We start from the raw sequence: 13,963 nt of genomic DNA, 5'->3' as shown, positions 1-13,963 counted from the left end.
CTCTTCAGATGTGGAATCGGGGATATGATGGATTATTTGCTAACCTAGTTTGTCCATTAAGAACAATGCTTAATCTACCCTACCCATATAAGGGCACTACTTACGTACTTTCTGTGGAAATCCAAGTCATGTCATTTGCTTGTAAATTTATGAGAGCAATCACAGTTGTAAATTTCAGGTTAATGCTTCTATAATGAAGTGTGACACATCTACCAGGAGTATGCTGGATGCCTCCTAGATGCAAAATAGTTCATAGTATAAATAGGTATCAGCAAATTTCCTGCAACACTACTTACTACTGTAACAAGATGGACTATTTTTAAAGAAAACATTATATCATACATAAGACAATATACTTTTGATGTAGTTAAGTAAACACTGGTTGAGTTCATAACAGACCAACAGAGCACTTGCAAACATATCAGCTTAGATTCCTGATTCTCTGTATATTTTTAAACACAACACAAACTTGGCAGACAGGAAATGCATGGTCAATAAGTATACCATTATCATATTTTACTTATTCTTGCACTTTTCAGCAGGAACTAGACAGCAAACAGCAACCTGGTTTGTTATCCATGTTTCTAATCCTGAGGTGTTGAGGTCAAAAAGTGTACATCAATTGCTAACCTGAAGAGTTTAACCAAAGAAGCACAGACCAAAATGTTCCCTAAATTTGTCATAACCATCTTCGATAACGCATTTACCCAATGACATTGAACACTGGCCTTGTTCTGCTTAAAGCAGGAATCTTTCTGGAGAGAAAGTTTCATGCCTGCAAGCAGAGCTGCTATATTATAGAGATGTTAGGAGAGGTGTGATCAGAATGATTGATTGAAATGCATGAAGCAGTGATTGCTTCTAATTCTCTGCATTAAAGCCAAAGGAAATTGACCCAGTGTTGTATCGTGTCAGGCCTGATATTGAATTTGAGCTGCATTTGCACTTACTGCAGCTTTAGGGCAAGGTAAAACCAGATTCGAGTCAATTGCTGGAGATATGAATGCACCCTCACAAAATATCGGTGCCCACATCAGACAATGGTGTGAACAACATCAACAATAACTAAATGGCTATCACAGGGACAAACCGAATAGGGTTTGGTCTTCAAGTAGATAATAGGTCTACATATCATTCGTATTATAAATAATAGTGCGATCAAAGAGCGCAAACCTCAAGTAGACAAATTCTGCTTACTGTAACATCAGTGACTACACTTAAAAAATATATCATTGGCTGTAAAATGCTTTGGGACATCCTGAGGTCACAAAAGATATTATATAAAAGTTTGCCTTTTTTATCCCTTCATCTATTTTTTGTCAATAGTCTGATAACAATTTTTCAATTGTCATAATTTGAAAACGAAACTTATTTTAGCATTAAATTCTCAATTAAATATCTTGGGATTAAGAGGGGTGAACTTTATACCATTCAAGGCCATGTGTTAATGTAACCAAGCTACTCCTAGCAGCATTGAAAGAAGGCATACGCTGCTCACCACTCAGGAATATGATTTTAAAGAAAGCAATAAAGGTGCCTTGACCAATTAAATCACAAATGAGGCTGAGGTTTTACTCTGAACAGAAGCAGAGATTCACTGCAACATTTAAAATATTAAGAAAGCAAGGTCCCTTTATTTCTGTTTCAATCACAACCTTTTGGGAGATTCCTGCTGGCAGATCAGAATGTACAGATGGAGTAATGAAAATTACTTGAACAATCTACTTAGGCATCCACCCACACCTTCTCCTTAAGTGCTATCCCACACTGATTCCATGGCAGCATTGAGCCCAAGTGTCCATTCCATTAAGGCAAATAGAAACATTAGGCCAGACAGGACCTCAATGATGTACCAATAAAATTTCTTAGAGCTGGTGCACACAGTGATTAAAACTCTACATCATCTTTGCAATGTAATATGGCATACATAAAATAAATAATATATTTATAATGTGTAAATTGGAGCAAGTTTGCTTGCATCATCATATTAATTTATCTAGTGAATCTAGGACTGCACCAGGTAGGTGCCCAATTAATTCAAGTTAGAATCACAGAATCCGGCAGCACAGGTCATCATTTGGTCCACTAAGCCTTCCAGCACATGGATTCAATTCCCCAGTTTTCCCCCGAACCATGAGAATTCATCCTCTTCAACTACATCCTCAGTGCCTTTTAAATTACAGAATCCCTACAGTGCACAAGGAGGCGTTTGGCCCATCAAGTTTGCACCAACCTCAATCCCATCCAGCCCCTATCCCTGTAACCCCACATATTTACTCTGCTGGTCCCCCGACACTAAGTGGCAACTTATCATGGCCAATCAACCTAACCCTGGACAGAGAGGAAACCGGAGCACCTGGAGGAATCCCACGCAGACATGAGGAGAATGTGCAAACTCCACACAGACAGTGATCCAAGCTGGGAATCGAACCCAGGTTCCTGGTGCTGTGAGGCAGAAGTGATAACCACTGTGCCACCGTGCCGCAACACAACAGAATCCTATTTCAGAACCCGTTCACAATATGTTCCAGATCTTAATCCTCTCTGTGAAGAAATTTCTTAACCCCCTCTTGTTCTTTGGCGAAATGTGTTAAATCTATGACTGTGATCATCAACATACTTGCCAGACCAAACAGATTCTCCCTACTTGCTCTATCAAACTCCTCTATAATTGGAAATCACTCCCTCAGGTCTCCCCTCAACATTCTCTGCTCCACGGAGAAGATTCCCAGCTTCTTCAATCAGTTCACATAATTGAAGTCCCTCTACTTGGTATCCTCAGGGGTAATCCTCCTTTGCAACCTCTCCAGGAGCCTAAATTCCTAAACTGCAATGTCAGAAATTGTGCACCACTTCAACTGAGGCTTTATTCATGATTCGTAAAGTTTTGTCATCACCTCCTTGATTTTGAATTCAATGCCCCTAATCACAAAACCACATCTTATTAACTGCTTTATCAACTTTCTGGCGTCAAGGATTTATGAACGTGCACTTGTTTTCAGGTCTCTAGTCTTTCACCCAATTCAAATGGTACCGTTTAGATTATATTACCTCCGTGTTGTTTCTTCCGATGAGCATCATTCTTATCCATGATAAATTATATCTGGGGTCTACCCATCTTTTACTCACATTTTAAAGGCCAAAGGAACCTTTCTCTCCCTTTCCATGTTTCCCTTCTATGCTATTGTGCAGCAACTATTTAGACCTCCTCTTTCTAACTATAGCCCTCTCACTGTCACTTTATTTTTTATTTACATGTATCATTTAATCATGTAAATCAATGACCTCTCTCTTTTTTTCCCCTTCCTGCCCCGTTTTCCATGTATTTGTTTAAAACAGTGAATCTTCCAGTTCTGGTGACAGTCATTGCTCTGACATTAACTCTGTTGCTCCCTCCACTGAGGCAGCATGAACTGCTGAGTGTTTTGAACACCTTTTGTTTCTATTTCAGTTTTACAGCACCCGCAGTATTTTACTTTTGTTGCAAAAGGACTGTCTATAAAAGAGTGGTTCCCTATGTTCTGGTGACCTGAGAACTGAAAAACTTGTTACAGAGTTTAAAAAAATGAAATAGGAGCCACAGCCTTCACCGGATGTTACATTGCTTTATCCAAATGTTGAGATCAGACCTCAAAAGGAAAAGAAAGCCTCTTAACCATGGAACTACAACAAATTATACTGAGAAAATTGAATTAAACAAATAATTGGGAGAAGAAATGTATTTGAAACTCAAATTCTGAAGGAAGGAATCGGCTTTTCAAATATTTCAGCTTGAATATCCAGTGTTTTCACCTCTCCTATAGCCTTCCAATATTACTTAAACATCCCTCATTTAATCCCAATACATTTAACAATTGCACCAAAACACACTGATAGTTAGTTCAACACTTATTTGTTCCACCCAGTGACAGATCTGTGATCACCAGCAGTTCACATTATTATATAATACAAAAATGGACCCTGCAGACTCAATCCAGGTTGAAAACATGTGAAAGCACTGCTTTTCACAGTTCAAGTAGAGATATCAAACATTCCCACACACTAGCATTTCATTTTACTGATTTCCCAGTGACAACACTGGCCTTGTGCCCGCGTCTGTCATAAAGATCATAGCCTAGGGACAGAATTTAGCCCCTAGACTCTCAGTTGTTGAGTTTTCATTTTTCCTGCCTCAAAGCCCTGCAATATTTATATCCCCCACAATCTAAAAAAACTGACAGTTAGGGGAGGAATAATCCATATCCAATTACTTCCAAAACTGAAGCACATTGGTGCCAAGTTCCTCAAAAATAATACAAAATACTGCTGGGATTTACCTCAGTTTTATCACTACGCACATATCACACTGCTTCACTAACACAGAAAGTTTTATATGCATGCAAGTCTTGCTCTATATTTCAGTAACAGGATTTAACAATGTAAGCTGCAAAGAAACCATAGTTTACACAACGGTATTGACTATTTTCAGATATTTAAAGTCTTGGCACTTAACTATATAATCATTGCGCACCTGGTGCACCTTTGCCTGCGATTCCTGAATACATGTGATAGCCTAATTTCTGACGTTGTTGCTGAAGGATCTGCCTATCTTTTCCGGATACATGGCTAGCCAGCCTTCAACCCTCCGACCTTTTCCCCTCGCTTATCAGGCCATGCCAATCGGATCCACGTGTGCAATCATCACATGCACGTTACATGCAACATCGTGCTTTTCTGCTCCGCTCTGGAAGAGAATGCAAGAACTGTGTTCTCAAATTACTACATTCTCCATGTGCTTTTGCTAAAAAGAACTAAAATGTTGCCTTCTTCACTTGCTCTGGCAGTAACTATTCTTGTCTAGAAAAAAAATCAAATGCAATACACTGTTTTGTAATATACACTCGAAAAGCAGTCAGCAATCGATGCGGATCAAAGTTCTGTAACCACTGAGCATGGACATAATGCATCAAGTATGCAAAGTGTCTATTTTTGCAAAGGTCATGATTCCCACAACAAAAAATATCACTTTTTTAAAAAAGGATGTATGTATGGGTTTAATTTCAATTCTTAGAGTTTAGATAATGATTACAAACCAGTTGAGTGTTTCTTACATCACTAGATCCCAAAAATTGATTACCTTGAAATTGCAAACAGGCAACCGTTACATACAACCATATCTCAGTTGGCAGGTGAAAGCACTGGTTAGAATGTCACTGTAATGTTTCCAGCTTGAAGCAGCTCTAAACAAAGAAAGGTTTTAAAAAGCCAAATTGCTAACTATAAAGCAAACCCCTTCCATTTACTCAACATGTCATGAAATTTGCTTCAAGAAATAAAAAAAGCCGCTGGATATCAATAATCTAGTACAGACAAAATCAGACTATATTACAATGCCCTAACAAAAATACTACAAGCCTGCTAACATTTCATCAACTTCAAAAGTCAAGAGATCAGTATTAAACAGGGATAGCCTTTCAAATCCTTACCTTTTCCAACTTTCTGTGGTATCGTCTTCAAGTTTAACTTTCTTTACTCTATGCATTAACAGGCTAACAAGCCTCCACCAAGTCAGCAATCTAAAAAAGAGAGCACTTCATTACCTCAACATTGACAAGATCAAAACTATCCGATTCAGTTCTCATCATTCACTATCCTAGTTCATGATTCCAGCCTTCTGCCCAGCTGCACATTTAAGTCTGAGGTGTTCTGCATGATCTTGAAAAAGCAAAGCCCCACAACTATTCACCAAATTTCAATTACCTACTTTGGCAGGCTTGGCAACGAATAGGATGTCACCTTGGTTCAGCTGCCAATACTTACCACTGGGTCAGAAGTTTCATTTCAAGACCTGACCAAAGCCTGAACATAGAAGCTGAGTTACCATCTCAGCGCATAGGGAATACTACAATATCAGAAATGTCATCTTTTACCAGATAGTAAAGCAAGTTCTCCATTGCTTATTCAGATAAATGCACAAGACCCAATGACATTAATGCTATAAAAAATCTGTAATCGCCACAAAAAGTAACTTGGTCGTTCATCTCATTTTGGGACCTTGCTATATACAGTAACCTAGAATTAAGTGATTATGTTGAAGAATCTTTTGAAATATGACTTAGAGTAAGATAACACTTAAATGCTTTTTTCTTTCTGATAAACATGACTACCTCACTCAGCCTGATGGCTGCAACATTCTCCTCACCAGTCTCCAGAGCTCCAAGCCGGCAAAGTTCTGCTGCTCACCAACCTCGATTGGCACAGATTCTCTCCATGGTCTCACTCCATCACACTCTTCCAACAGCCTCCAACCCTACACCCAGACATACTCTGACTGCCTCTGCATCTTTAATTCTATTCCGTCTTTTGCGACAATTCCGACAGCACTAAAACCTCTACCCTAAACTTTTTTTTACTTTGCCTTTAAAAGCCTCTGAAAGCATATTTTGCTCATAAGACTTTGAGAACATTGCTAATTTTTGTGCTGCATGTTCTGTGTGCTTCCTTCCTTGTCCTGGTGAACATTGTTAGGTCTCAAGGTTTGAGAGAATGGTGAATTTTATCTCTGGGTGCTTATGAACATTCCTCTCAACCACCAGAAACATATAGATGGTCAGGCATTTCACTGTCATTTGTGAGAACCTGCCCTGCATAATTACCCATTATACTTGCATACGGTAAAACAATTCTGGATGTTTGAATTGTAATAAACCATAAGATATAGGAGCAGGAGTAGACCATTCAGCCCACTGAATCTGCTCCATCCATCAGTAAATCCTCAACTCCACTTTCCCGCCTTATTCCATAACCTTTGATCCCCTTACTGATTAAAAACCTATCTCAGCCTTCAACATACTCCTTGATCCAGCCTCTGCAGCTCTGAGCAGTGAAGAATTCCACAGATTCACTACCCTTTGGGAGAACAAATTCCTCCTCATCTATCTTAAATGGATGACCCCTTACTCAGGTTATGCTCCCTGGTCCCATAAGGGGAAATAACCTCTCAGCATCCACCCTGTCACGCTCCTGAGAATTCTATACGTCTCAACAAAGTCGCCTCATCCTTCTAAACTCCACTGAGTACAGACCCAATCTATTCAACCTCTCCACATGGAAAAATCCCTCCACACCCAGTGTCAACCTTTCTCTGGACTGCCTCTTATGTCAGTATATATTTATTTAGATACAGGAACCAAAACTGTTCACAGTATTCCAGGTGTGGTCTAACCAGTACCTTATACAGCTTTAGCAAGAGATTCTTATTTTATGCTCCATTTCCTTTGAAATAACCCTTAAATAAGTAAAGTTCTTCTCCTCTATGGCTCAGTACTACAAGGCTGCCCATATTTTTGTGGATCACATGGGCGTGCCATGATGGTATAGTGTCAAATCTGAATTTAAATTCATATTACCGTAGTGTATAGCTCAGGTTCTCAACGAGAATTTTCGGAGGTATTTCCACCTTTCAGGCAATAATGTCAAGCGAAGTAAGATTTCAAAGACCTGCAAGCTCAACTAACAAGGTGGCTGAGTTAGTCAGCCACAAGTTGGGCATCCTGTGGAAATCAAGGACTTCAGGGAGCCCTGAAAGGAATTAGGTAGGATTTATTACAGATACAGCTACGGTTGCCACCAGATAATGGCTTGAAATTTATTTTTCAATTTCCGGTGGTCCCTGAGAAAATAACTCTGATGACACGAGTGAGAGTTGAGATGCATGAGAATTAACAGCTTTATCCCACACTCACACTGACTGGTCATCCAATGATGCCACTGGCCACATATTTGCATAATTGCTACAGTGCAGGAGGCAGCCATTTGGCCCATTTTGTCCGCACTGGCTCCCTAAACAAGCATCATGATCTAGTGCTATACTGTGTTCTTAGAAACCATGAGAGAATCCTACTTCAACTAAGATTATTAAAAAGTAAATTTGTTAACAGTACAAAAAAACATGCAGTGCTTACCAGTGACTACTTTCAAGCATCAAACCACTGAGTTGAAATGATGTCTTCTACGTCATAGTCAAAAAACAACGGGATAGCACAGCCCATGGTACAGTTGGGTTTCTCGGACAGAATCTGCAACAATAGAAACAACCCCGAGAAAACCATAAATACCCTGCTTACAAAAATAAAGGCTGTTGACCATGGGATTGTGGCCACTCAGCTGACTACGACTTTAGCTGAATGAAGGTGGTGATGCAGTAATTCTAACAGGTATTCACTCAGGAAGAATGAATGTGCTGTCTTCATGAACTTCTGAAAGCTGCATAACCCTGCAGTGATTTTAAACATTAGTGGGTATTGCTAAACACACCAAGAGCAGGAAATATGTTTCCTCTTGGATGGTCAGCAATTCTTTCTTTTCTCTCTGTGACTATTAGCGACTATTTTATTGTTCTGCACAAATCTCACCAACGAATAAGGAATTGAACAGAAGCTTGATGTTGCGTGATAAGTATTTTGCCAGTAACATGGAAAATAGGGTCAGCAGGAGGCCATTTGGTTCTTTGGGACTGCTTCACCATTCATTATGATCATGGCTGATCATCCAATGCAATAGTCTGATCCCTCCTTCCCCCCATATCCTTTGATCCCCTTCACCTCAGCTGCTATATCTAACTTGAAAACATTTAATGTTTAAGCCTCAACTACTTCCTGTGATAGCGATTCCCATAAGCTGACCATTCTCTGGGTGAAGACATTGTTTAGGATGGCAATGAGGAACAGTCTGTATGTTCTGGACACCCTCACCACCTGAAACATCCTTCTTGCATTTACCCTGTTTAGTTCTGTTAGACTTTTATAGGTTTCAATGAGATTCCCCCCACTCTTTCTTCTGAATTCCAGCAAACACAATCTTGTCTCAATCTCTTCATATGCATCAGTCCCACTATCCTAAGAATTAGCTTGGTAAACCTTCTCTGCACTCCCTCTTCAGCCCCTCCACAGCAAGATAAGGAGATCAAAATTGGACACAATATTCAAAGTGCGCCCTCACCAAGGCCCTATATAATTGCATCAAACCATCTCTGCTCCTGCACTCAAATCCTTACTACAAAGGTCAACACATCATTTGCCTTTTTTACTGCATGATTACTTTCAATGACTGGTATACCAGGTCTCATTACACATTTCCCCCCTCTTAATTTATGGCTGTTCAGATAGTAATCTGTCTTCCCGTTTTTGCTACCAAAGTGGATAATCTCACATTTATCCAAACTATACTGCATCTACCATTCATTTGTCCACTCACAAATTGGCCAAATCACACTGAAGGATTTCTGCATCCTCCTCACAGTTCACCCTTCCACCCAGCTTTGAATCATCTGCAAATCTGGAGATATTACATTTAGATGACTCATTTAATGTAGTGAATAACCAGTGCTCCAGCACCAAGCCCTACAGTACCCCATGAGTTATTGCCCGCCATTCGGAAAATGGCCCATTTATTTCTATTCTTTGTTTCCTGTCTGCCAACCAGTTTTCTATCCACCCCCAATCCCGGACACACTGCCCCCAGTCCCATGTGCTTTAATTTTACACGCTGATCTTTGATGTGGTACTGTGTTGAAAGTCCAAACAATCCACATCTACTGGCTCCCCCTCAACTATACTAGCTACATCCTCAAAGAATTTCAGTACATTCGTAAAGCAGGGTTTCCCTTTCATAAATCAATGTTGGATATGTCTGATCCTGCCAATGTTTTGCTAAAAATTCTTTGATTATGGATTCTAGAATTTGCGGCACTACCACCATCAGGCTTACTGAATTCCCTGTTTTCTCTCTACCAACTTTTTAAATAACAGGGTTATATTAGCTATCCTCCAATTTGTAGGAACTGTTCCAAAGTCTACAGAATCTTGGAAGATGGTCAATGTAATTTCTTGGGCCACTTGCTGAAGTATTTTGGGATGTAGATCATCAGGCCTTGGGGATTTATTGGCCTTCAATCCCATTAGTTTCCCCAGCATCATTTCTCTACTAATACTGACCTCCTTCAATTCCTCCAACTTACTAAATCCTGTGCTCCCCAGCATTTCTCATATCTTATTTGTGTCCTCCTTTATGAAGACAGAACCAAGTATGTATTTAGCTGGTCAGCCATTTCTTTGTTTCCCATTATAAATTTCCCTGTTTTAGACTGTAAGGGACCTATTTTTGTCTACACGAATCTTGTTTCTCCTCACATATGAATAGAAACCTTTACAGTCAGATTTTATGTGCCCTACAAACTTACTTTAATATTCTATCCCCCCCTCTTTTTAATCAGTCCCTTGGCCCCCTCCCCTTTGCTGAATTCCAAACTGCTCCCAATCCTCCGGTCGCTTGTTTTTTTTGGCCAATTTGTATGACTCTACCATAGATCTAATACCATCTCTAATTCTCTTTCCCCTCCAGAATTTTCAGGTAGAACTCATGAAACTGGTGAGGTACGGTAGTGGGGTGTTTATATTAGTTAATGGTTAGATGTTCAGATGCCAGATCACAAAAGTACATATGCCACCTTGACTGTTGGTGAAATTAAATCCAGGTTTTTCAAAAAATGGTAACCAAGTGACCAGAAAACACAGGATACTGAAAAGATTCAATACAGGGCTAGTCCCAAACTAACTTGGTTGACTCCAAACTGTTCTATGAAATCACTTAGTTGTATCAAATTGCCTTCGCAAAGCAAATAGAATGGACAAAAAAAACCCAGCTTTGCTAGCATATATTCAGAGGATGAATAATAAAAACAATTCTCAAAACGATATCAGTAAAGTCCCAAGTTCCACATACAAATTTGATCTGTGCTGGTGATCATCCCAGAGAAGTGAGCAGCAGAGGGGCACAAAGTCACACAAGGTTACTGTCCCAATGCAGCTGGGATCTGTGGGAGAGTTCCTTTAAAAGAATAAAATTGGGAGTGTTTGAGCAGAGATCAGTGAAACCGAGAATGTGCTACCAGCATCTCCTGTTTGTGAGATTTCTAGCATTTGCAATTTTAAAAAAGTAATTCCTTGCATGAACAGCTACAACAGCTACAGCTTAGGAGAAATTAAATAGTACTGTTGCCAAGGACAACGTGCTACAGGAAGTTTCCATCCTAGATTTTAATTAGCATATACTGGCCGGGGTGGGGGGGGGGGGGGGGGGGGGGAGGGGAAATGATTCCTCTTTCAGTCAAGAGGAATCTGCAGAATTTATCAGATAAACCAAGGGCTTCCTGGGGAAATGGCAGTCAAGAACTCTTCGTACATCATGGCTGGATAGAAGCAAAGGAATGTTATTCCAGGCCAATGAATGAATGGGAATGAAGTCCTCTGCATACAAATCAAGTAGCAACACTGCAGACCTTCTGCCTGGCATTCATAGAATACCTACAGTGTAGAAAGAGGCCATTCTGCCCATTAAGTCTGCACCAACTCTTTAAAAGAGTATCCCACCTCATCTGTCCCCTCCACCCTATCCTCATAACCCCTTGCATTTACCATGTCAATCCACCTAACCTACACATCTTTGCACTAGGAGGGGGAGACTGGAGCACCCAAAGAAAAGCCAAGCAGACATGGGGAGAATGTGCAAACTTTGGGTCCCTGATGACATGAGGCACCAGTGCTAACCACTGTGCCACTTGATGCTAAACAAGGATAAAACTGCACAATTGCTCTCCTGTGCAAAGGACTTCTGAAATGAGGGCACTGTGGCTGCAGCACTTTTACAGAGACACCAAGGCCATCTTGCCACAGTCTGCAAGTTGCACGAAGTCAAGGTTAACACAAAAAGTTAGCATTCAATTGCCAGAAGGAAAACAAAAAAAGATGCTAAACTATATACTGTACAATTCCATTTGAAAATCGAAGAGTGGCACAGTTGTACAGTGATTAACACTCCTGCCTCACAGTGCCAGGGACTCAGGCTCAATTCCCAGCTTGGTCACTGTCTGTATAGAGTTTGCATGTTCTCCTTGTGTCTGTGTGGGATTCCTCCAGGTGCTCCGGCTTCCTTTCATGACTGAAAGGCGTGCTGGTTAGGTATATTGACATGAACAGCTGCTGGAGTGTGATGACTAGGGGAATTTCACAGTAACTTCATTGCAATTTTAATATAAGCCTAATGACTAATAAATAAGTTTTAACTTTACAAGAGGGAACAGGGAACAACATATCGTATTTTGCTGACGACATAAGGCTATGTGGAAACTGCGAGGAGAGTGCCAGGAGACTGCACTGGAGTGTAGAGGAATTAAAGGTTTGGTCAATATGGTAGCAGATGACGTACACCATGGGGGGAAATATGAAAACATCCTCTTTCTTGGGAAGATTGGAATATTTCTTGGATAGATGATCAGTTAGTAAATGCTGGTACAGAGGGATATGCACATCCTTGTATGCAACTCACAGAAAGTTAACTTGCAAGTGAGAAAACTAAATAGCATATCAATTTTTATTACATTTGGAGTACAAGTGTAAGGCAGACTTGCCACAATTATAAAGGGTAGTAGTTCCCAAATTAGCATCTACAAAAGGTTTGCAGGAGGTCCGTGGCACTGGCAACTGCCATGTGATAGGTAAACGCTGGTTCCAATGATTAGAATTTAAAAATGGTCAGGGAAAATAAATAGGCCAATCAGAGCAAGACAAAGCACTAAAGAGCATGGCCAGAGCAGTTGTGAGGGGGCCACGGGAGGGGGCTATGGTTAGGGTGGTTGATTGAGGGGCCTATGCAGCTGGTGAATGTATTTGTGACTGTATGCCTCTTCCTAATTCCACAGATCACAGTCTCTGACAGCTTAACTGTGTGAAATAGCATCGTATCACTCGCTAGTGCTAATATAGGAATTCTACTCAGCAATGGAAAGGTGGCTAAAGGAGGGAAGCTCAAAGAAGTGGAAAGCAAGTGATGAGGATAGTCCACTTCAGGCTATCGCTGGTGAACAATGAGGGGTGTACCACTCACTGCCCACATCAACTGAAGCAGCAGCAGGAAGTAAGAAGGGCAGGTTCAATGAGGGATATCAGTCCCTGTGATTCATGTCTGAAGAATAGTGTAATGTGCTGCAAACTATTACCCAAAATTTCGGTGGTACCAGCTGAAGTCTGAAGACATTGGAAACAAATCATCCTGAATATAAGAATAAAAACACAAGTTTCTTCAGCAGGAAACTTGATTCACCGATGAACAGTAATCTATGATAGGAGGATCTGCCAAAACATGAGAACGCAACAAGGCGTCCTACATAGCGTTTGCAGAAGCCCACACAATTAGCAAAAACTCGGTGCAAAGGAGGCAGCATCACTCCTTATGCTGAAGATGACAGAAAGGTTGGCCTTCAGTCCTTAATAATACTGAATATTGGTGATATATGCATAGATACAACTAGCAAAGACTTGTTTACATTTCATTTGTGTTTGCACCTATTTAGTGGCAAAAAAAAGGGGCTTCAACAATATGAGAAAGTTTGGGATTCCCCGAGGCTGTTGGGAGTTCGCCAAGTGTGACTTAAAAAGTTTGGGGTCCCCTGATGCAGGGCTTAATGAGATCACACCTAAAGCACCATGTACAGTTTTGGTCTCCCTATCTAAGGAAGGATACAGCTACCTTAGTAAAGTTTGTATGAAAGATTTTCTAGATTGAGTCCTGGAAAGAGAGAGTTGTCCTATGAAGGGAGTGTGTAGAATGTGTCTACATTCTGGAGTTTAGAAGAAGAAATGATCTCGTTAAACAAATAAAATTCTGAGAGGGCTCAACATAGCAGATGCTGAGGGGCTATTTTTCCTGGCAGGAGAATCTAGAACTAGCCATTAGTCTCAGGATAAGGTGTCAGTAATTTATGACTGAGAAGCAGAAGCAAGTCTTAATTCAGATGGCTCTGAATCTTCAGAATTCTCTATCTAGAGGACTGTGGTTGTACTAAGACTACATTCAAGACTGACGTGAATGCATCTATAGGCACTGAGGAATTAAAGGAAATGGGAATGGACTGAGAAAGTGGATTTGA

General features: G+C 40.4%; 1 protein-coding gene across 10 annotated transcripts in view; it reads right to left on the bottom strand.

Moving 5' to 3' along the window:
• dpp9 (dipeptidyl-peptidase 9) overlaps window positions 1-13,963 on the bottom strand; it is a 93,102-nt gene that overhangs the window by 57,088 nt on the left and 22,051 nt on the right. For 2 of the 10 annotated variants that reach the window (XM_080212561.1, XM_080212560.1), the window contains 2 exons: window positions 7,944-8,057; window positions 5,466-5,555 (listed from right to left, as the gene is read on the bottom strand). The exons of 2 other annotated variants lie outside the window; for them this stretch is intronic. In XM_080212561.1, coding sequence (XP_080068687.1) covers window positions 5,466-5,521 — 56 coding nt within the window. In that variant the 5' untranslated portion in view covers window positions 5,522-5,555; window positions 7,944-8,057. Of the gene's footprint in view, window positions 1-104; window positions 235-4,510; window positions 4,679-5,116; window positions 5,133-5,465; window positions 5,556-7,943; window positions 8,058-13,963 lie in introns of those variants that run through there. 6 more of the 10 variants (XM_080212567.1, XM_080212559.1, XM_080212558.1 and 3 more) reach the window with 6 other exon arrangements.

This window comes from Carcharhinus amblyrhynchos, chromosome 26, assembly GCF_965287045.1.
Source record: "Carcharhinus amblyrhynchos chromosome 26, sCarAmb.v2.hapA, whole genome shotgun sequence".
Classification (NCBI taxonomy): Eukaryota; Metazoa; Chordata; class Chondrichthyes; order Carcharhiniformes; family Carcharhinidae; genus Carcharhinus; species Carcharhinus amblyrhynchos.
The sequence above is the reverse complement of the archived record's forward strand: the minus strand, read 5'-3'. Positions and strand labels throughout refer to the sequence as shown.